The sequence below is a fragment of the Carlito syrichta genome, unplaced genomic scaffold (assembly GCF_000164805.1).
Source record: "Carlito syrichta isolate Samal-C Ts95f unplaced genomic scaffold, Tarsius_syrichta-2.0.1 Scaffold315294, whole genome shotgun sequence".
NCBI classification, from domain to species: domain Eukaryota; kingdom Metazoa; phylum Chordata; class Mammalia; order Primates; family Tarsiidae; genus Carlito; species Carlito syrichta.
The window spans coordinates 209,567-234,161 of NW_007259390.1; the positions used below are offsets into that span (position 1 = coordinate 209,567).

The following is a 24,595-nucleotide window of genomic DNA, read 5'->3' on the forward strand; positions in this document are numbered from 1 at the left end:
GTTTTTTGATTTATTGTAGAGATGAGGTCTCGCTGCCCAGGCAGGTCTCGAACCCGTGGGCTCAGGCAATCCACTCACCTCAGCCTCCCAAAGGTGTGGGATTACAGCCTGAGCCACCTCGGCTTTTTTTTTTTTAAAGGTGTCTCTCTCTCTGCGACTTTTTCATTCATGTCCTGAATAGTTTAAAAATTTTTTTTCTTTATGTTGGTTTTCAACTTTCTCTTAAATCTCATTTAGCAATTTTATAAACAACCTTTTGAATTCTATCTCTGGAATTTCAATTTCATTTTGGTTAGGGTGCGTCACTGAAGAGTTGATGTGGTCTTTCCGGGACTTTGGAGAACTCTGTTTTTTCATATTGTCAGAATTATTTTTCTGGTTCCTTCTTATTTGGGTAGACTAGTTCTTCTTATTTGAGGGTAGTAAGGGGCTGACATAGGCACTGTAACATTCCCTTGGTTATATATAGCCTTGATGTGGTGAGTTTCTCAATTGCCAGCTGTGGTAATCCTGTATTGGGTCTCTGCACTGGCTCACGGTGTCCCGAGTGGCCAGAGTGGTTTGAAAAGTGTTGTGAGCTGGGATTTGGGATCAGGCCTTCCTCAAAGCTGAGATACCCCTTACGTGGTAGGCTCTAATGTTGACTTCCAGCTAGGAAGTGACACTCGTGGCAGACAGCTAGTGAAGGAGGCTTTGGGATTTCTCCTTGGCATGCACTGCTCTAAGGAAATGCCCAGTAAATGTAGGCAAAGTGTGAGTCTGGGGATTACCTTTGCTCTCTGTTTTGAGTCTTCAAGGGGAGTGTGGGGGGGCTGAAGGAAAGGAGCTTGAGTATCTCACAAAAGTGTACTTTTGAATACCCACGTGGGTATTGGAGGGAGTCCCAGGCCAGGGAAGGTACAGAAGAGTGAGAGGTTGCTATGGCAACAAGTCCGACCCGACCTTAGCCTCAGGCAATCTGTGTCAAAGTGCAGCCTCAGACCCCAGCCAGAAACCTTGCAGGCATGAAGTTTGCCCTTGGGACCCATCACCTCCCAGGCCAGTTAGGAAGCAGCTGTGTTGCCCATAAGGGTTGAGTTCCTGGGAAATGGTGGCTGGTGCTGCTCAAGGCTTTCTTTTTTCCTGCACCAACCACTCCATGTGAAGCTTTGGCAGAGCTTGGCTGTGGGTAAGGCAGTTCCCTGGTCTTGTTTTTCTCTGGGTGCTGAGGAAACTCTAACCTGGTTTACTCCATAACAGAAACTCACTCTAAAGGCCTCACATCAGCCATTTTAATCCTGTCCCTCCACATTTTAATTTTAAATAATATAGATTGACTTCTCTCCATGAAATATGAGGTAATTGCATTCAGATTTCCTTTTACTTTCTGATTTTGATTGCTTATTTGGTGAGATTTCATCATCAAGTAGCTTCTGTTTGTTTTGGTTTTAATTCCTTGGGTTTTTGCATGTTTGAAAATGGTCAGTAATCCGCAATGGCTACTTTATGCCTTGTCACAATTTATTTCCTTCCTTTTAAAAATTATATTCTTGGTCAGGTTCAGTGGCTCAGCCTGTAATCCCAGCACTTTGGAAGGCCGAGGTGAATGGATTGCCTGAGCCCGCGGGTTCGAGACCTGCCTGGGCAACTTGGCGAGCGCTAGTCTCTACAATAAATAAAAAATTAGCTGGGTGTGGTAGCGCGCACCTGCAATTCCGGCTACTTCGAAGGCTGAGGCGGAAGGATCGCCTGAGCCCAGCAAGTCGAGGCTGCGGTGGCTGGGAGCGTGCCACTACACTCCAGCCAGGGTGAGGGAGTGAGACTCCAACTCAAAAAATAAAAAAAATAAATAAAAAAGCAGCATATTCTTATTTATTACTATTGATACATTTTTACCTTTTTTAAAAAAGAAAAATTAGTTTTAATTCATTTTACTACAGTATCTGGTAACATTTGACTTGCATCCCAGACTCTGGGCCTTTAGATTAGACAAATAATATTTAATCAGCAGTGGACAATATAATTGTGTAGAGAGTTTCAAAAATAAATATAAGACAGGATCCCATTTGTAAAAGTTCAGACTCAGTGAGTCTGTTGTGGTACCCATTTACATTGGTATTTTTTAAAAATAAAGAAAGCAATAAACTCTACAGAGGATTTATATACCTACTCTTTTTTTTTCTTATAAAGACGTGGGGTACAATTCAGGGTTAGGTATACAAATGTTGATTATGCAGGTAGCCTTGTTGATGAGGTGTGCCCCGCCCTCCCCTAGCAGTTTCCCTCAACTGCCAATCCCACCCCCCTTCCCCTGACAGTTTCCCACTACTGCCAATCCCTTTCTTATAGTCTATACCTATTTTTAATTGAAGACTAATTTTAGAAATTTTTCGGATGTTCAAATGAGTCACAAATTAAAATAGAAAGATAATCCATTGTTAGATGAACTGTATTTTTCCATAGTTGAATTAGGAACATGCATCAGTGTAACCCAGGAATTTATGTTTCTTTAAGTTTAGTTACCGTAAAGACTATGGTTTCTTACATATTTCTTGTTCTGAAGAAGATAATTTCTACTGCTACTTTAATAAACAGCATATTTGAATGGGATACATAAAAGTCACTGGATTATTTCCTGTTTAAAGAGATTTTAGCTATTAATACTTGGGAAAAACTTCATCTTTCAGTCTCTGTAATCTAACTTGAGACATATAACAGATGTCAGGTACCTGAAGTACAGGTATAGAGCCTTGGAGGGAACAAACCAGTCTCTTTAATATTTGTCTCACATTTTATACCAATTATACGATAGTAAATGTCCTATGACATAATGAGCGAAAGCAAAGGTGGAAACTGAGGAACATAAAAATTCACAATATTTAAGCTTAGAAATGGGGTGGTTCACCTATATTCATCAGTTATCGAGTGGAAATGGAGATCAGATATTTTTGGTACCAATTCGGAATATGGTCCTTATAACTTTTTATTCTGTCCTTCACAAAGGTCTCTCAATATCACTAAATATCTTGACCTACCTTGTGTTTTCTGCAGTAAATTTAATGTTTTTTCCTCTAGTTTTTCAAGAGTTATAGCATCAAGGAAAATACTCTCCAATAACTGGGAACGTTGATCTTCCAGCTGCGGAACTTCATGAGTTATCACAGTAGATAAGAGTTGATCTTGCAAACCTTGGAATGTGACCGTGAAGTTGATCATAGTAACAAAGTTATAAACTGATGGAAGAAAATGGGGGTTGTCTATTTCTGTAGATAAGTATAACCTAAACACAAGAAAGGCACCAGTTATTCAAAGAGCATACAGAGGAAAAAAATGAAGCCAGTTTAAGAATGCAAAAAATATTTTTCCTGGAAGTAAACAAGATTAATTTCTAGCATTTTCAGATTTGTACACAAAGTAGGCTCTTAATTTATACTATGTGGATACATTTTATATTTAAGACTTAAAAAAAGAAAACCATAAACTATGCCCATGCTATATTTGGTTTATGCATGAGGACAGAGTAAAGAAAAATGTTAAATAGTAGAAGTTTGACTTGCATCTAGGCCATTGTAAAGACTATGGTTTTAACCCTGAGCGAATGAAACGGGATTTGAGGAGGAGAGTGACAAGATCTTTTTAAACTGGACCTTTCTAGTAGCTATCGCGAGAATAGCCTGAGTGGGAGGGAAAGGGAGCAAGACAGAGCTGGGAGACTGGTTAAAATTTCAAAGATGATGGTGGCTTGGAGCAAGGTGGTTGGTGCCAGTGGCGGTCACAGTGAGGAGTGGTCAGATTAACAAAGCAGGGACAATTTTTTTTTTTTGAGTTGGAGTCTCACTCTGTCGCCTCGACCCGCTGGGCTCCGGCGATCCTTCCGCCTCAGTCTTCCAAACAGCTGGAACTACAGGTGCGTGCTACCACGCCAGGCTAATTTTTGATTTATTGTAGAGATGAGGTCTCGCCAAGTTGTCTGGGTTGGTCTTGAACCCGCAGGCTCAGGCAATCAACTTGCCTCAGCCTCCCAAAGCGCTGGGGTTACAGGCTGAGCAACCGAGCCCAGCCAAACAATTCTTAATTCCATTTTATGAAGGATGAAATTGAAACTTGGAGAGATTAAATAAATTGCCCATATCACATGGCCAGAAAGTCACAGGGTAGAGTCTGTTGCCAAAGGCTGCCCTTAACTACAGTGCCTTCCACCACCTCATCAAGATACACATTTCTAACATGAGGACCAGGTTGTCAGTCCAGGAAAATGTAATTTCTTTTTTTTTTTAATCTTTTTTGAGTTGGAGTCTCACTCTGTCGCCCAGACTGGAGTGCAGTGGCCGCTCCCGGCCACCGCAGCCTCGACCTGCTGGGCTCTGTTGATCTTTCCTCCTCAGCCTTCCAAGTAGCCGGAATTACAGGCATGCGCTACCACGCCTGGCTGATTTTTTGATTTATTGTAGAGATGAGTCTCGCTGCCCAGGCGGGTCTCGAACTCGCGGGTTCAGGCAGTCCACTCACCTCAGCCTGCCAAAGGCGCGAGATTACAGGTTGAACCACTGAGCCCAGCAGGAAAATGTAATTTCATTAACCTTTTTAGAGCTGTTTCTTAATCAATCATATTGTATCCAGTGGGAAAAAAGAATGGTAACCCAAAAGGATGGTAACACAGTGCTTTTCTAAGCATAGTCTATAAAACACTGTTTTTTGGAGAAGGTTTGGTGAATTATAGGGGTTTAAAGTCTTTTAGGAAAGACCCTATTCAACTTTGTTTAAACCCCTGCTTTAAATACCTTGGGATCTCTTTTTTGAGGGAAACCTATTAGATCCTGGAAATGTTGTTTTAAGGAACAATCTTTGGAGAATGTTTTATTAACAGAAGGAAGGAGGATGGAAGAGAGAATTCTAAGAAGTAAGAATTTGATGAAAGACTTTGCAGCCCCTTGCAGAGAAGCGGACACACTGACCAACAGAGTCAGTCACACTTGGGTTGGTCTGTCTGAATTCCTGTAAGAAGCTAAACACACCAGGCTAGGGATTATTAAAGTCTTATAATTTCCCCTGCTGACCACTTGCTTACCCAGCAATTTTCTGATTATGAATTGATTTTCTTGTAGCTTTGCCTACAAAGAAGGAATATACATGAACAATAACTCAAATATCTTATTTTCTTGGGTATCATATTTTTGTGGTAATCAGATTTGACTATATAATAGTGCTGTGTGAAGTTGGCTAGTGGGAGTTGGTTTCCTGGAGTCCCATTAGTGCTGGGAACATGGATACAATGTTTTTATTGCTCTAGGCAAAATCTGTTTTTACTCTAGATATTAAATATGAATTTTTTTTTAAGAAGGCAGAAGTTTTTCTTTCCTAAATATGTTAGGCAAACAGATCAAATAGACCTTCTCTGGATCAAGTGGGGCAGGTTTTCTGTTTGCTCCTTCCTGTATAACTTCTGAAGAATCTTCATGGAACGCACAGGTTTCATTATGAACAGTTTGAAAAGTGTTGGTTTGGAGTGACTTGATAAAAATCTGTTTTCTTTTCTGTATGTAAATGAGTGCTATGACAATACAAAAACAAAAAGGATATTCCAAATGCAATCTCACTGTTTCCTCCAGGTAGAAGCCTATCAGGACTGAAATATAAGTCCTTTAAGAATATATAGACATTTGACTCAGTTTAACTATAAGAGACATTACCTAAATTCAGAATTGTATTCGATCTCAGCATCATCAACCCTTATGAAATATTGCCCTCTTTTCTGATAGATATCCTTCTTCAAAATTGCCTTTAAACCTGGAGCTAATGTTTCAAGGAGATTCTGAAAAACCCAATAGACAAAAATAAGAAAAATAATCGTAAAACAAGTTGTTTGAAAAAACACAGCATTTAAACATTTTAAATCTTGTTAAATATGTGGATTCAGTGAAAGTTCTAAGAGAAGTGAACATTTAAAACAAATTTTAGAATCATGGGGTATATGTGAGGAATTGTTACATAGGTATATCACACAAAGGCAAGGTTTGAGTTTCTGATGAACTCGCCCCTGTCCCCCCAGTGGCGAACATGGTACCCAATGGGTGGTTTTGTATCCCTTATCTCCCCTCCTTCCCTCGCTCCTCTAGCAGTGCCTGTGTTTGTTGTTCCCATCCTTGTTCCCATGTGTGCCCAGTGTTTAGTATCCACTTATGAGTGAGAACATGTGGTATTCAATTTTTGGTTTCTGTGATAATTAACTTAGAATGATGGTCTCCAGTTGCATCCATGTTGCTACAAAGGTCATAGTTTTGTTCTTTTTTTTTTTAAATTTTTTTGAGTTGGAGTCTCACTCTGTCGCCCAGACTGGAGTGCAGTGGCTGCTCCCGGCCACCGCAGCCTCGACCTGCTGGGCTCTGGCAATCCTTCCATCTCAGCTTTCCGAGTACCCGGAATTACAAGCATGTGCTACCACGCCTGGCTGATTTTTTGATTTATTGTAGAGATGAGGTCTCGCTGCCCAGGCGGGTCTTGAACCTGCGGGCTCAGGCAATCCACTCACCTTGGCCTCCCAAAGGCGCAGGATTACAGGCTGAGCCACCGAGCCCGGCTAGTTTTGTTCTTTTATATAGCTGCCCAGAATAACATAGTGGAGATTTATTGAACACTCACTGTATGTATCACATACGTATGTCTTATTTTTCCCTGACAGTTACTTGTCACTTAAAACTTTTAGTCCTTATGCTCAGTGCATACAACATATGTGTCAGCTACATAGAAACAGAGAGCCCTAATACCTGCAAGAGGACACTCCCTCCTATTTTCATAGCATTTTCAATTTTTTTGATGTAGTTGCTATCCTCAATGGAGAGCTCCTGCAGCCTGGATCCTTCCATCTGACGGATCCAGTTGTGTGCTTGCTTATGTGGGTCAATCAACAGTGGCCACTGCTGGCAATTCTCCATTAAGATGGCGTTTTCTGTTGAATACTGACCAAGAGGTAGCCCTTGATTATGCCATCGACTGATCTGAAATGACATCATTAGTACATTCACTATTTCATATGCTTCTTCACATCTTTAGTGTCCTACAAGATATGAAAGGATCCTACAGATCATTGCCTTTAGAAAATTGAATAATCTTTAAAAGGGCTAAGGAAATCGACACTTTTTTTTTTTGAGTTGGAGTCTCTCTGTTGCCCACACTGGAGTGCAGTGGCCGCTCCCGGTCACCGCAACCTCGACCTGCTGGGCTCCGGTGATCCTTCCGCCTCAGCCTTCCAAATAGCTGGAACTACAGGTGCGCGCTACCACGCCTGGCTGATTTTTTATTTATTGTAGAGATGAGGTCTTGCCAAGTTGCCCAGGCGGGTCTCGAACACGTGGGCTCAGGCAGTCCACTCACCTCAGCCTCCCAAAGCGCGGGATTACAGGCTGAGCCACCGAGCCCGGCGAAATGGACAATTTAAAGCAACCTGGATATAAAACTTTTGGTACGGGTGAGTGATTATTCACTAATTTACACTTTTCTGTGTTTATCAGCAAGGACATTATAATACACACCACAACAAAGATGTTGTGAGAGAGAGAAAATAAATAAGCTAGAGCACCTATTTTCATAGCTAAGCCATATATGAAACATGCAATATTATAGAATTGTGCCAATATAATTATAGCTATTCTACTTTGCACCTACTACCTGCTAAGTATGTATATATATTATCTGGTGAAATGACTACAACAACCCTCATTTCTCAGATGGAGGAACTTGGGCTAAAATAGGTTAGGTACTTGCCAATGGTCATACTGTCAGAATAAGAGGCAGAGCTAAGGTCTGACTCAGAAGCTGACTCCAAACCTGATAAGCTTTTCACTCTTTATGTAGCCTCTCTTTTCCTGGCACTCCTATTTCATAGTAGTATCAGTAGGTTTGGAGAAAAAAGCCAAGAAGCCCATTAGGGAAGAGAAGAAACCGGACACTAGGGATTCTTCCAGCAAAAAGCATTGGGGGTCTCCCCAGGAAAAATCAATAATACTTTTTAGTTTGAAAACAGAGGAGGCCAGGAATGGTGGCTCAAGTCTATAATCCCAGCACTTTGGGAGGCCGAGGTGAAAGGATTGCCTGAGACCAGGGGTTTGAGACCAACCCGGGCAACCTGGCAAGTTCTCGTCTCTACAATAAATAAAAAAATTAGCTAGGCGTAGTGGCTTGCACCTGTAGTTCCAGCCACTTGGAGGGCTGAGGCAGAAGGATCGCCTGAGCCCAGCAGGTTGAGACTGTGGTGGCTGTGAGCATGCCACTGCACTCCAGCCTGGGTGACGGAGTGAGACTCCAACTCCAAACCAAACCAAACCAAAACAAAACAATAAACAAAAAAGAAAACAGAGGAAACTTTTTTTTGACTAAGCCTATGAAGGATTGCCTGCCCTTGAATTCTGTATAGAAGAAAATAGGAAAGAAATGATAAAGAATCCTGAAATGATAAAAGAATTCCTGCTGGTTGGAGTGTAGATGGCCTCTGAATACAGATAAAGAAGACAGTGTAGTGACTATAATTGTAAATTTGTCTAATTTCCCCTGTAGTTCTTTTAATGTTTGCTTTGTATTATTGCTAGGTACAAATTTAGAATTGTTAACATTTTCTTGGAGAATTAAACCAATTCTTATTGCAAAGTGACCTTATTTAATTCTAGTAATACTTTTTTTCTTGCCGTAAAATCTACTTTGTCCTTTTGTTTTTGTAATCTATAGTAAATTTTCTCTCTTAACCTTTCTTTGTTTTGGGCATGTCTTTTATAAACAGCATATCGTTTCCATTTAGTGCTTTGGTTTGTACTGTTGTATAGCCTTACGATCTTAGACTTTTAACTGGAACATTTAGTCCATTTATATCTAATATACTTATTGATATATTTGACTTTAAATTCGTTATTAGAAGTAGAAGCCTGCATTTGTTTGTGAAATTTTGTAGGTTGGATGGCCAATTTAAGTAGAGTTAGTAGAGAAACCAATATAACATTACTCTCTGAGGATTAAAAAAATGTGTGTACATTCCTCTTTTATCCTTTAAACATCAGCATAGAATTTACATAAATAGACAATAAATATCTAAATTACTAAACATAGGTCTATATTTTTGACTATATCTAAAAATACTGCCTGTGGCTCAATAAGCTCATCAATCTCATTAATGAAAGGGATTTTAGGGAGGGAAATGACCTATATTCATTGGGACAGGGTAGTAGGATTAATGGGGAAAATGATGTTTTGTGACTTTCAATAAAAATTAAAGACAAAAACAAAACACTTCGTCAATAACGGTACCTGATCTCAAACCTGGTAATCAAAGTGGGGCCCAAACTTTACCTGTACAGTGACTTTTGCACAGTGTATGAGAAACAGGAGAAATATAACTAATTGAGGGATTAGAAATATAAATAAAAATAATTAAGGCCAGAAACAAACTTCAATATTTTCATTTATCCAAATAATTTGGGGAAAATATCCAAGTCAAAGACTACATATACATCCAAAATCCGAATCAACAATAACAACCACTTAACTGGATAACTGAAATATGATACTACCTCATATTTTTGTGCCATGACTTCAGTTAAAGAAAACTTGGAAGACAAAGGAATTCCATTTTCAATGCAAAAATTCTCCCATTTATTCACAATCAATTGGCGAAATTCTGATGTTAAAACTCCACTGTAGACAATGCATGCTGCTGAAAGAAGTATGTCACCCAAAATTCCTTTCAACTTGTTGTCTATTTGACTGATTGTTTCTTGCCATTTAGTCTAAAGTTAAAATAAAATAAGTTATTTGATATAGAATATACTATTATGAGACATTTACAAAATTAATGGTGTCTAAGTTGGATCTATCATTGCTATTATTACTTCTATTCTCAAGTTGTAGCTGTATAAAAAGTTAATAATAGATGCCAAAATGAATTGTTTTCTGAGAGGAACACTAGTCCTATTTTTGGGTTTGTCAATAGTGTCATATTTGCTAAGATAGATAGATAGCTATTTCAAATCCTTTGTGTAATATATTAATAAAGCAATTATATATATTGCTTTATTACACAAAGGATTTGATATATTTGTGTATATATATATATTCGAATATATATATATATTAAAAGAGACAGAATTGTGCTCTGTCACCCAGACTGGAGTACAGTGTCATAATCATAGTTCACACTACCTTCAAACTCCTGGTCTTAAGTGATCCTCCTGCCTTGGACTCCCAGAGTCTTGGAATTACAAGCATGAGCCACCATGCTCTGCCAAAGCAGGATAATTTAAAAACTATAAATTCGTAGTATATTATTAATGGTGCCCAATAATAATAACAATAATAGCCACCAATGATTACTGAATCTTTACTTATCTACTACTTTACTTTGAAAATCTTATTTACATCTTCAATATCCTGTTTAGTAAATGCTATTGACTTCATTTTAAGATGAAAAGGTTGAAGTTTAGAGAAGTTAAACAACTTGCTCAAGATCACAAATCTTCTGAGGAGTGTAGTTGGGATCTGAACTCATATTCTCTGTCTATATGGTCTCTCTCTTCAATCATGTATGTGCTTGTTTGGTCAATAAATAAAACATGTTGAAAGAATATTCTCTTCTGGAAACTTAACATCTGGGATAATGCTGTTAATCCACTGCCTCTCAGGAATGTCAATTAACTCTTGAGGGCTATAATCTCCCTTTGATTGGTCTGTTTTCATAACTTCCTTCCATCTTCTTTTCTATGATATTTATTTAGACAATTAAGCTAAATTAAAATTATATTGAGAATTTGGCAACCTCCCTTGAGATAACTGAGGTCTAACTAAACCAATATTTTAGTCAACTTACTAGGGATTCAAGTATAGAGAAGGCAGATGAATTAGGGGAGAAATAAAACGATGAGAAAAAAGGGATCAGAAGACTCACAGAACAAAACAGAATTTTCTTTTTCCTGCCTACTGACACCTCCTCCCTTTTGGCCTCACTCATGTTTTATACATTCAGCCTGGGTTGTCCAGTGCTAGAAAAATAGAACTAATGACATATTTGTTGAAAGGTTTACTTTGGACCTTATCATACACAAGTGTACTGATGTCTTAGGAACAGAAACAAAATAATCCCAGATCTTTATAGTGCGTTACTTCTGTTTTAAGACTACTTGAACAAGATTTTAAAAATTTTATCTGAATAGGATGTCTACTGATCTCAATAAGAAATTGATAGTATGATAGTTTTAGGAGGTATATAATACAGTCTGCAGTGAAAATAGTATCTCTGGGTTTGTTGAACCCAGTAGAAATTAATGAAGGAGATAGGAAACCAAGGAAAGACATGCCTTCTCATCTTCCAGGACAGTAAGTAAGATTGATGCACACTGTAAGCGTCTGCTTGCCAGTCTTCTCCGATTTGCCAATTGTTGTTTTTCAGCAACGATGTCTTTGTAGTTTGCCTGCAAAAACAGCATATGTTCTTCAACCTGAAAGACAATTAAATTGTTATTGAGAAAAAAGTCTTACTCTCATATTGCTTTAAAAGTTTGTCTGTCATTTATGTAAATATAGTGCATAACCACTCCATTTTCACATCCTGGGAAATCTTCCTTGGATGGATTATGTTACCAATAGGAACATACATTGTAGAAATGAAGTGATTCCTCGGATGGATTTAGAATCTGTCATACTCAGTGATCTATCACAGAGACAAAGAACAGAGTACCACATGTTCTCACTCATAAGCGGACCCTGAACATTTATCATAATACTATAAGAAAGGGATTGGCAGTAGCAGGATACTGCGGGGATGAGGGTGCAGGGCATACAACATCAATAAAGGTACCTGATCTCAAACCAGGCAAAGTGGGGACCAAAAGGAGGCCCAAACTTTACCTGTATGATGACCACTTGTATACTTAATCCTGAATTGTACCCTGCATCTTTAAAATAAAATTTAAAAATTTAAAAAAAGAAATGAAATGATTCCTTGATATTGAAGTTTGTGTTTTTTAAAATGCCATCTTCCTTCCTTAATAGACTTTCTTACAATCCTAGCATTTGGATATTCATCAATTTCTGATTTATTTTTCACAAAGAAAATTTTATATCTTATCTAGGTACTCTTTCTTAAAAAAAATGGTTGAATTTTTTTCATCCCAGATACACTGAACAGAAGAGGTACAAATAAAGTTTTGAAGTCAGGCTGATAGGATGCACAACTGTAAAATCATCCTTAGGATGCCAGTGAAAATCTTATTTTCATGAATAGCTAACAAAATTATTTTCGTAAATCACCACTTATCTTGACAATTCCAGGCTCAGAAGAATATGGTGAATTTGGATGGAAATAATTGATAAGGATAACCAAAGTTTTGACTTTCACCAAACACCTCTACAATGTGACACCAGCCTACCTAGTTTCATGTCCTTTATAACTCCTTTTCAATTATGTTACTCTTTAGCCAAACTGATTTATTCCATATTTCCCAATCATTCCTGAAGTTTCCTTGTCTCTGGGGTTTGGCTCATATCCTTTCTTTATACCTGGGCCCCTTCCTTAAAGGTTTGAAAATCCTAGGCATTTTTAAAAATCCTGATCCACTTCCAGATTCAGCCTTGTCAAATCCACCCTGATGTTCTGTTTATAACAGTTGTTTGAGAAGTAATTATAAATTGCCTGATACTATCTCTTGGTTCTTATAGCCTTATTCACCCTTACATTATTATGTGCCATTTTGGAAGATTTATATGTCTTCTCAAAACCTTTGAAGATAGGGCTTAGCATGGAGACTTGAACATGGTATATACAGTACACTTAATTGCATAGATACAATTGTGCTCATTGGGATTTGTAATTTCTTCTATTTTTAAGATTCTGTCTTCATAAAAATACACACCTAATGTTTTTGCTCTTTTATATATTATGTTGTTTTTGTTTGCTCTCTCATTCCCCGTTTTGATTCTTTTGAGGAAACTCCTTCCTTGTTTCTTATGATCTAGTGATTTATTTAAATACTAAAGTGTAGGGTCTATTGGTTCAATTAAATACATGAAATGTCTATTATGTGATGGGTATTGCATTCCCCAAAGGTAATGTTTTTGATGAACGCTTGTGTGATTTAATAAGTTTTAGTTATTATCCCCTCTCAAAGCTTCCTAGATTTTTCAGAAATATTTTTTATTTTAGGACTCAGGTGAACAAAAAGACCAATTTTTAAAATGGAAGAAGGTCTTTAACTTAATAAGAGAAAATTTCCATGAAAGGCTTAAAATCATTGGAGCTAACTACTAAACTAAATGTAAAAATATTACATGTACAAGTGTACATTTTTTTTTTTTTGAGTTGGAGTCTCACTCTGTCGCCCAGACTGGAGTGCAGTGGCCGCTCCCGGCCACTGCAGCCTCGGCCTGCTGGGCTCCGGCGATCCTTCCGTCTCAGCCTTCCGAGTAGCCGGAATTACAGGCATGCGCTACCATGCCCGGCTGATTACAAGTATACATTTTAATATTATATGTACAAGTTTACATTTTACTAAATGAAAAAATATTACGTGTACAAGAATACATTTAATACTTTAAGAAAGTATTTGACTTAATGAGGAGAAAACTTCCATGAAAGGCTTAAAACCATTGGAGTTAACCACTAAATTAAATGTAAAAATATTATGTATACAAGTATACATTTTAAATATATTAATTTGATTTTCATGAGTTAAGATAATAGAAACCTCTCATAAGTCCTGTGACTGAGGACTGGAAGATAATGTAGAATATTAGTGACTAAGGTTCTGGCTGGAATTTATAGTTTATCTTTCCCTATCATCTACTACTAATAAAAGCACATTAACAGTATTATAAATAAATATTTGTTGAATAAATAAAGGAAAATATTGAAAACAAACTAAAAAGCATCATGGAAATCAGAATAATCAAGCAAATAGAAAAAATAAAAAATGACAAGCATATAAAAGTATGAACTATAAAACTTATTAATGAGATAGTTTGCATTCTTTTAAAAAATCCTGTTTTGAAATCTGATGTGTGTTTTATACCTATAGCGTATCTTAAGTTAGACTAGCCACATTTCAAGAACTCAGTAACCATATGTGACCAATGGCTGCCACATTAGACAATGCCTCTCTATAAAAGTCACCTGGGTGATCTCATCCAATCAGTTATATTAGCTTCCACTTATGCTCTGATGACTTCAAAATAATTTGTTTAGCCTATAGCCTCACTTATTAAATGATTTAATACTCATCTTTCATGATTAGTAATGGTGTGGAAACCTGTGGATATGGGTATAAAAAGTGTGGGAAAGAAGAAGAGATTGAAATTATACTGTTTGGAAGAGAGATGTCATGAACAGAGGAGACAGGAAAGTAAATTCTGTGATGACTGCATGGGTAGATTGTTCATAAATATAGGGTGTGTCGTATCAGAAATATTCTCCTAACACTCAATAGGTAAGTTCAGTCTAGAAGCTAGATGGCAGGTGATAGACACAGCATAGATTAGTTCATAAATGGATAAACTTGAACAAACAACTCTCTGTAGACTCCAGGTTATGTACTGCAGACAAAAGTCAAGCATCAACTAACTGTGCAGACTGGGGAAACAGGATTTATTTGAGCAACAGAGCAAGTCTATGTTATTTAAGTATGTTTGCTCATTATATTTGCCATTAATTTTTTTTCTGAGGATAGCTTTCGCCTACTACACATGATCTTATAGAGACTATTAATCTTTGTTCTGCAACCCCTGCTGCAGGTAGCCATGTGACTCACACTGGCCAGTCATAGTGCCCTATCCACCTGGCTAAATTAACCATTTCGGGAATGGTATATGTTCCAAGCAAGCCAACCAAATATTCCACTTTGAGAGAAAAATGTTTTCTTCTTTTGGGGTTGTGATACTGGGATAATGTGAATTTGGGTTACCAGCTATCAGCATGCCCACCATGTGATGAGATTTCACCAACAGAATTTTTTTTTTTTTTTTTTTTTTTTTGAGTCGGAGTCTCATTCTGTCGCCCAGACTGGAGTGCAGTGCTCCTAGCCACCGCAGCCGGACATGCTGGGCTCTGGCGATCCTTCCGCCTCAGCCTTCCAAGTAGCTGGAACTACAGCCGCGTGCTACCACACCCGGCTAATTTTTGATTTATTGTAGAGATGAGGTCTCGTCAAGTTGCCCAGGCATGTCTTGAACCCCGCGTGCTCAGGCAGTCCACTCACCTCAGCCTCCCAAAGTGCTGGGATTACAGACTGAGCCACCAAGCCGGCCAACAGAATGATTTTAACAGAGATAAAAGAGCTGAGAAACAAGAGACAAAGCCCTGATGGTAGCTTTGAACTCTCATCTCTGGATGGCGCCATCTCCACACCTGATCTTTTAAATTATGTGAGCCTTGTGTGAGTTGGATTTCTATCACTTGCAAACTAATTGGTTGATTGAGTGCAGACTAATGATTTGGGGTTGATGAAAGGATTAATTTCACAATTTTGATGAGTTTGTATATTACCGTGAAGATAATGCCATAGGCAATGCTGTGAATCAGGTGCATAATAAGGCTAATTTTGATGGTATACTAAGAGTATTTGTAGATTGGACTGAATTTAGATCGATTCTATGGGTGGAACCAGCTTTCTAGAAAAGCAGACAGAGTAGCATTTCTACATCCTCTGGGGTTCAATGAATCTCATCTAAGAGATTTGGTGATCTTCAACTGTACTGAGTTGGTTTAGTGACCCCCCATAATTCATACCTTCCCCAGAATGTAACCTTATTTGGAAATAGGGTCTTTGTAGATGAATTAGTTAAGATGAGGTCATTCTGGATTAGGATGGATTCTAATCCAATGACTGGCATCTTTATAAAATCTTATTTAGGAAATTTAGACACTGAGAAAAAGTCATGTGAAGATGCCGAGGTATAGGCTCAAAGGAAATGAGGCCATGTGACAAGGGAAGCAGAGGTTGGAGTGCTGCATCTACAAGTCAAGGAATGCCAAGAGTTGTCAGCAACCACCAGAAACCAGGAGAGAGATATGGAAAAAAATCTTTCCTTACAGCCTTTAGACTAGAGGGAGCATCTTGATGACACCTTGTTCTAGGACTTCTAACCTCCAGAACTGTGGGAGAATATATTTCTGTTGTTTTGAGTCACCTGGCCTTGGTACTTGGCTATGGCAACCCTAGAAAACCAATATAGCAACTAACCTTAGAAAGTTACATGTGGTTGTGTATATTGTGTTACAGGTGCAGGCAAAGTTTTTCTTTTTTCAATTATTGCAACTCAGTAGTCAGAAAGGTTGACTGTTATCTCATATATGCCTTAATTGATGAACAGAGTGGCTTGACTATGTAGGATGGGGGTAAGAAACTATGCTTCAGTGTTCCTAAAGACCCATATCTTAGGGTTGATTGGGAGATGGTGCTCTAAGTGTTAGTCCTACTTGCAAGTAGGGTTCCTGAGAATAAATGAGAATGTTATCCAAATATACAGTAGTACTTTATTCTAGACAATCATATTGGAATATTACTCATTTGAGCTTGGAATACTTCAGGGATTGGTGCTGGTCATAATTATCACAGTGTGTTAAACTGTCCAAAGTATATCTGGAAAGCTATCTCTGATACAGATATGGCTATAACTACCCTGAGGGTTAGTTTTCTGAAGTCCTGGGCTCTGGGAGGATGGGAACACAGATATGAGTTTTGGACTTGAAAAGGGAATACACAAAGGACTTGTTCATAGTCTTGGTATACATAGAACATTCTATTCTCTGTAGAGAGCACTGGCTTTCTCAAGGAAATAGCACCTGAGTGGAGGTAGAAATGGAGGTACTGATGAATTTTTGCCACATATCTGGCTTCTGACTTAGAGAAATTTCACCTACTTCTCGACAGGTATCAGGCCCTGGAAATAACTGCCTTCTTGCTATCCTGTTGCCAGAGAAGGTATTCCCCTGCTTTCTAGTCTGAAAATAGCTCCAAGTAGGCAAGCTACTTGGTTGGTGTTTTTAGGCCATGCTACCAAAGCTGCCGGATGAAGTACACACAAAGTGTTACTTTTCCAAGTGAGGCTGGGTTGTGAGTATCCAAATGGGAGAGATCATGGACCAGAGGAGACTGGAGCAGACCGTAACGGGCAATATCAGCTACTCAGTATGTCTTCCAGTCTCCCCCAAATTTAGCAGGGGTAGTGTTTTGTGATCACACATCAAGATTTTTGACTCAGATTGTAGGCATGAGTTTTGTACTTCAACAGTGTGTGGGCTCTTTACTTAGAAATTGGTTCAGAAAACTACTGAATGTCATCAGTCTGTCTTTGGAAGAATCTGAGTGGACTCCTGCTACCCTTGGAGTAGGGGATAAATAGTAAGACTGCATGTACACTGCCACTCACCGGCTGCATGATAAGTCTGTGCTTTCTAAATAGGGGTTACGATAATACTTATTTCAGAATTGGTGTGAGGATTAAATTGACTAATGTATGTAAAATGCTTAGAATAGTTCCTGGCACATTTTAAGTGTTCAGGAAGTTATTTGTTATTATGGTAGTTATTATTGCTGTTGTAAAACACAGTGGCTGGGGCTTACAGTATAAGCTTAAATCCAGGAGCCAGTGTAGTGCAGTATGGTCCTACGCACAACTGCCACATCTATTAGGCAAGCTTCCTCTCTGGCTGTGAACTACCTATTTGTATTCTCTGATGATTTTTTTTCTGCTGAGCTCTTCATTTTTTGTTTGAGTATTTTACAAATTATAAAAGTATAAGTGATGTATGCATTGCAAATATTTCCCAAGTTTATTTTTTGTCTGTGTGCTTTATTTTGTACTTTGTAGTTTTTATTAAATTTATTATTATGTTTATAGTATTATTTTGAAATGTTCCTAAAAGAATCTGTTGGCATTTTAATTATAATCTCAATGAGTTCATGGATTAATTTAGGAAAATTGCACCTTTAGAATAGTGTTTTATTAAAAAACATCTTTTATTTGCTAACGCTTTAAAGTTTGCTTGATATCCATACTGCACATTTTGTAATATAGTTTATTTCTAGATACTTTAAATTTTTGTTTACTATTATAGATGTAATATTTTCTTTCATTGCATTTTCTTACTGGTGTCTGTGTATAGAACATTTATTGAATCTTAACTTTGAAAGTGTACACCTTTCAAAGCAAAATCTCTTATTGCTTATGGTAGTGCTTTAATTCACTCAAGTTTTCTAGGTAATAAGCAAATTCTATAGACTGCTTGTGTCCTCCCAAAATTTACATGTTAAAATCCTAACCCCTAATATGATGATATTTGAAGGTGGAGCATTTGAAAAGTAATTAAACCATTGGGGCAGAGCCCTCTTAAATTGGATTAGGACACTTATAAAAGAGTCCCAAGAGAGCTCTTTTGTTCTTTCTGGCATGTAAGGACATCTATGAACCAGGAAGTGAAACTTCAATAGATACTGAATCTTCCAACACCTTGATCTTGGACCTCCCTGTTTTTAGAACTGTAAAAAGTAAATTTCTGTTGTTTATAAACCACTGCTTTATGTTTTTTCGTTATAGCAGCTTAAATGAACTAAAACAGAAGTATCCCCTCCTCTCCAATTTTTGGGAAGAATTTGAGAAAGAGTGATGTTAATTTAAATGTTTAGTAGAATTCACTGGGAAAGCCATATGGTGCATGACTTCTTTGTTGAGAGGGTTTTGATTACCAGTTCAATCTCTTTACTTGTTACAGGTCTGTCAAGGTTTTCTTTTGCTTCTTGAGTCAATTTAGATAATTCGTGTGTTTCAAGGAATTTTTCCGCCTCTTTTGGGTTATTTAATTTGTTGATGTATGATTGTTCACAGTACTCTCTTATGTCCTCACTTTTATTTCTGATTTTAATTAAGTTATTTGCATCTTTTTTCTTTTATTATTAGTTGACATGTAATAATAGTAAATATTTATGGAATACAGAATGATATTTTAGTACATGTATACAACATGTCATGATAAAAATCAGGGTAATTTAGCATATTCATCACCTCAAACATTTTTTTTTTTTTTTTGAGTTGGAATCTCATTCTGTCACCCAGACTGGAGTGCAGTGGCCGCTCCTGGCCACTGCAGCCTCGATCTGCTGGGCTCTGGTGATCCTTCCGCCTCAGCCTTCCAAGTAGCTGGAACTACAGGTGCGTGCTACCACACCCCCAGCTAGTTTTTTGATTTATTGTAGACATGAGGTCTTGCCAAGCTGCCCAGGCGGGTCTTGAACCCACGGGCTCAGGCAATCCACTCACCTCAGCCTCCCAAAGCGTGGGATTACAGGCTGAGCCACTGAGCCCGGCTTACCTCAAACATTTATCATTTTTTTTGTGCTATGAACATTCAAAATCCTCTTTTCTAGCTTTTAAAAAATATGCACCAAATTACTGGTAACCATATTCACCCTACAATGTTACAGAACATTAGAATTTATTCCTCCCATCTAGCTGCAACTTTGTTTCCATTAATGAAACTCTTCCTATCTTCCCTTCCTTTTATCCTTCCCAGCCTCTAATAACTACAATTCTACTCTCCACTTTGATAAGCTCATTTTTTTTAGCTCTCACATAAGTGAGAATATACAGTATTTCACTTAATATAATGTCTTCTAGGCTCATCCACATTGCCACAAATGACAGGATTTTATTCTTTTTTATGGCTGACTAGTATTCCATTGTGTATATATGCACCACATTTTCTTCATTTATTCTTCTCTTGATGGACTTTTAGGTTGAGTCCATGTACTGGGTATTGTGACTAGAGCTGCAATAAAAATGGGGGTGCAGCTACCTCTTCTGTATACCGATTTCCTTTCCTAGTAGTGAAATTGTTGGATTGTATGGCAGTTCTATTTTTGGTTTTTGAGAAACCTTCATACTGTTTTTCATAATAACTGTGCTAGTATACATTCCCATCAACAGTGCAAAAAATTCCACTTTCTCTACATCCTTGACAGCATTTGCTTTTTTGTCTTTTTGATGATAGCCATTATAAATAGGGTAAGATGATATTAATATTGCACTGTAGTTTTGATTTGCCTTTCCCTGATGATTAGTGATGTTCAGCATTTTCCACGTTCTTGATGGCCATTTGCATGTTTTCTTTGGATAAATTTTCATTCAGATCCTTTACCCATTTAAAAATGGGATTATTAGCATTTTTTTTGCTATTGAGTTATTTCAGTTCCTTTTATATTTTAGATAATAGTCCCTTGTCAGATGAACAGTTTCAAATATTTTCTCTTATTCTACAGGTTGTCTCTTCACTCTGTTGATTGTTTCCTTTGCTGTGCACAGGAATTTACAACAACAGGGTTTAAGTTTGATGTAGTCCAGTTTTTGTGTTTGTTGCCTATGCTTTTTTAGTAGGTCTAGTCCTGAATCCAGATGCCTGTGCTTTTGAAGTTACTCATAAAGTCTTTGCCTGGATTAATGTCTCCTGAAGCACTTCTCCTATACTTTCTTCTAGTAGTATTATAGTTTCAAGTTTTACATTTAAGTCTTCAATACATTTTGAGTAGATATTTGTATATGGTGAGAGATAAAGGTCTAATTTCATTTTTCTGCATACAGATAGCCAGTTTTCCCAGCACTATTTATTTGAAGAGGATGTTTTTTCTTGAATGTATATTCTTGGTGCCCTTGTCCAAAGTCAGTTGACTGTAAATATAATTTATTTCTGAGTTCTCTACTCTGTTCCATTGGTTTATGTGGCTGTTTTTATACCAATACCATGCTGTTTTGGTTACTACAGCTTTGTAGTATATTTTGAAGTGTGATAGTGTAATGCCTCCAGCTTAATTCTTTTTGCCCAAGATGGCTTGGGTTATTCAGGGTCTTTCGTGGTTCCATATAAATATCAGGGTTTTTTTTTTCTGTGAAGAATGTCATTGATATTTTGATAGAGATTGCATTGACTCTGTATAGTGCTTTGGATAGTATGGTCATTTTAACAATGTTAATTCTTCTAATCCATCAGCATGGGGTACCTTTCCATTTTTTGTGTGTGTTCTCTTCAGTTTCTTTCAGCAGTGTTTTATAGCAGAAATCTATATATTTTTAATTACATAAATGCTTGTAGTGGGTTGGGGACTGATTATAGCCAAATGAGAATGCTAGCTTAGGGTTGCCAGATCTTCCGAATTTTCAAGAAAAGATAGAAAGTCATATTGTAAATGAAATTCCCAGATTTTAAAATGTTGATTGCATCAAAGTGGGGTGAGTGGAGAGACTGTATAGGCCAAAATATGTCAAGGGGCTGAATTTGCCTGCTAGTTTGCCATCTCTGAAGTATATTACTTTACCCAATCTCAAAATGTATGTCAGCTAAATAGGTGACAAAGATTCAATTCTAGTTCCAGCTCTCATAATGACGAACAACTATGTCAATTTAAAACTAAGACATTTAAGGAATAACCATGCTTTTGCAAAGCAAAGATGTAATTGCTATAAATGGGTTAAGTATAGTTTTTAAAGAATAGATGGATACACTTTGTCTTTGGTAGACTGAACTTATAAAGATCTCCTGAGAGAAATTTGGTGAAATGGTAAATGGAAATATTATTAAGACAATAATAATTAACACTACTGAGTGAGATAATTACTTTTTCCTAATGTTTTTGTTTTGCTTGCAAAGGTATTGGGAATTTAACAAGTAAATATTTCTTACCAGGTGTAAACCTCTTTGCTTTTCAGCCAATCTTTTTCGAGCAATTTTAAGGACATTCTGAGCTTCTGCTACTTGGATTTGCTTAGGGCCCACCACCTAAAAGAGAATGTTAGAACATTTAAGTGTCAAAAAAAGTCAGGTTTACTGTTAAAAATGACACTTATGCTTAAAAGACGTTTATAGATGTCAACCATTAAAATAAACTTTCTTAGAATTATGTGTACATGTGAGTTATAAAGCAGCTTATTATGCAGAAACATATTAAAACAAGCAATAATTGCATAGTTGTCATAAATTTTAAAAAATTTAATAGGAGCACTTGACATTTGTGTAAGTTAGCATAATATATTTGATTAAAGTGTTTTTCTTTAAGTATTCTTTCCACAGAAGTTCATTTGACTGCTGTTAAATAAAAATTAGTTCTAGGACTTTGACATGTTACATCCAAATCATTACAGATATTTTGGAGAAAAAAGCATACCTTCTGTACTTCATGGTAATTATTCAAAGCTATAACCCATTGGCACATAGAGCAACAAGCAACAGAAACCAGAGCAATTTTGTTTGGGTGGAAATCAGGTAACATTAAAATTTTTTTCAACTTCATGAAAACCTATGGAGAACACAGTTCATGAATTACATGAGAAAGAAATATTATTGGTCTGAAGTTTTCCCCATCTACATGAGACTGAAATTTTATTTCATATAAAAATATTCAACTTTTCTTACACAATATGTTCATGTAGTAAATATGCATGTGTGCCCCTGAATCTAAAACAAAACATTAAAAATAAAAAAATTCAACTTCCATGCAACAGAAGAATCCAAGACACATACTTGGGTACAAACATGCCCCTGCTAATAGGAAAGCCTCTCTTATAAACATTCTGCTATTGCTATTGTTATTGTTGTGGCTTGGCTATAGTTTTAACAAAGAAACTCCTTTTTTAAAACAAAATGAAACTGGTTAGCTTTCTCCAGCTTTGGGAATTTGGTGTCTAAAAAGGTCTGAAGTCTCCTTGTGCACATGAAGTCTGAGGAGACTAGAAATACCATGCTCTTCTGTCCCCCAGGTGGCATACTAGCAGCGGGTAGAGTCCTTATTAAAAGGGCTGTCTAGTCAATGATGGTGGTATGGCTTGGAACACACTAGGGCTCACTGAAGACACTCTTTAGCTTAGCCATGTCACATGTTCACAGATCCGTCTCATTTAAATGCCACCATTCAGTTTAGAGTTATATATACAGTTTTCTTATCTATTTTGGGAGCTATTAATTTCTTATCTACTTTTGGGAGCTGAACTTTTTCTCAAACTGAGTTTCCTTTTCCAACCAGGAATCTCCTATCTTGCCTGGAAAAATAGAACTATTTTTGGGAACAATTTAAAAGGCAGGTGGTTGATTTGACTCCAAAGATTATAATTATGGGATGCATCAATTATATATTAATTAAAAATCAATTTTTACCTTATCAGGTATACTGTCCTTGTCAAGGTTAATCAATTTTTTTAGGAAACCAGTTTCTGAAAGAAGTAACTTTGCTGTTGTCCAGTTAGGTTTCTTTTGCAGAAGAATACATACTGCATTCATGACAGTCAGTACAAGGAAGGGAGGCCGTGTGTATACTCTGTAATAGATGGTGAAAATACAATCATCTTCAAATTTAGAAATCCAAAGTACCCTATAAACTAGCTCAGAAGACAATATACATAGATTTTTAATAAGCATATTGATAAAGAAAATTATTCATCAACATAAGAGGGGAGACTCCTCAAAAACCGGAATGATTTTTTGTAGGGTGGAGCCATTGTAGTAAGTATATAGGCTTCCCCTGCTAGGTAAGTGTTCTAGGAATTGGCATCGGTGTACTAGCTAGCCTTGTTGTGACAATCTGTGTTCAGCTTCAGCTAATTTTTTTGGAGAGTCTTTCAGTGCATTTACCTGTTTCACGATATGGGTGATTTATGAGTGCACATACCCACACCATGCGGAGTTTTCAGCAGTTTTTGACCAAAACAGCATGATCCTCATTTCCCATCCTCCCTATTTACCGGATCTCACCCGGAGAGACTTTTTTTGGTGGTTGTTTCCTTGGATGAAAAAGTCCTCAAGGGGAAATGTTTGCCAATGTGTAAGAGGTGAAAAAAAAAAACTGCAGAAGCACTAAAAGGCTTCAAAATTGATGAGTTCAAAAACTGTTTTGAGCAGTGGAAAAAGCGTCTCCATAGGTATATTGCATCAAGCAGAGAGCACGTTGAAGGTGACTGAAGTTTAATCAAGTAAGAATAAGTATACAATTTTTAATAAATAAATTAGAGATTTATTTGGGTCCCTCCCCTTGTAGAGCTATTTCACTATTTAGGCATCTTTAAATCTGAGATTTAGATTTGTTAGGTGGGTATATTGCATGATGGTGAGGCTTGGGTTTCTATTGAGCCCACCTCCCCAGGTGTTGAGCATGCTACCTGCTGGTGGTTTTCAATACTTATCCTCCCACCCTCCCTTCTCCCTTCTGTAGTCCTGTGTCTGTTATTCTCTTTATTTATGCCCTGTGTGCCCAGTTTTCAGCTCCCACTTCTGAGTGAGAACAAGTTGTATTCAATGTTCTGTTTCTGTAATAACTCAAGTAGAGTTATTATGTTGCTGCAAAGGACATAATTTCATTCTCCTTTATGGTTTCATAGTATTCCATTGTGTATATGTATCTTATTTTCTTTGTCTGGTCCACCATTGATGGGTACCTAGGTTGGTTTCATGTGAATAGTGCTGTGATGAACATACGAGCAGGTGTCTTTTGGTAGAACAATTCATGTTCATGAATTGTTGGTAGAACAATTCATGCTCCTTCTAGGTACATGCCTAAAGTAGTCAGATTGCTGGCTCAAATGGTAAATCTATTTGTATTTTGAGAAGTCTCCA

The 24,595-nt window shown here is 37.3% G+C and overlaps 1 protein-coding gene across 1 annotated transcript in view; it reads right to left on the minus strand.

The window, feature by feature from the left end:
* DNAH14 (dynein axonemal heavy chain 14) overlaps positions 1–24,595 on the minus strand; it is a gene marked incomplete at its 5' end in the record, with an annotated part of 163,809 nt that overhangs the window by 85,084 nt on the left and 54,130 nt on the right. Inside the window, 8 exons of the mRNA XM_008072496.2 lie at positions 3,015–3,259; positions 5,670–5,791; positions 6,744–6,974; positions 9,534–9,749; positions 11,313–11,453; positions 21,677–21,772; positions 22,158–22,289; positions 23,144–23,303. Coding sequence (XP_008070687.1) covers positions 3,015–3,259; positions 5,670–5,791; positions 6,744–6,974; positions 9,534–9,749; positions 11,313–11,453; positions 21,677–21,772; positions 22,158–22,289; positions 23,144–23,303 — 1,343 coding nt within the window. The remainder of the gene's footprint in view (positions 1–3,014; positions 3,260–5,669; positions 5,792–6,743; positions 6,975–9,533; positions 9,750–11,312; positions 11,454–21,676; positions 21,773–22,157; positions 22,290–23,143; positions 23,304–24,595) is intronic.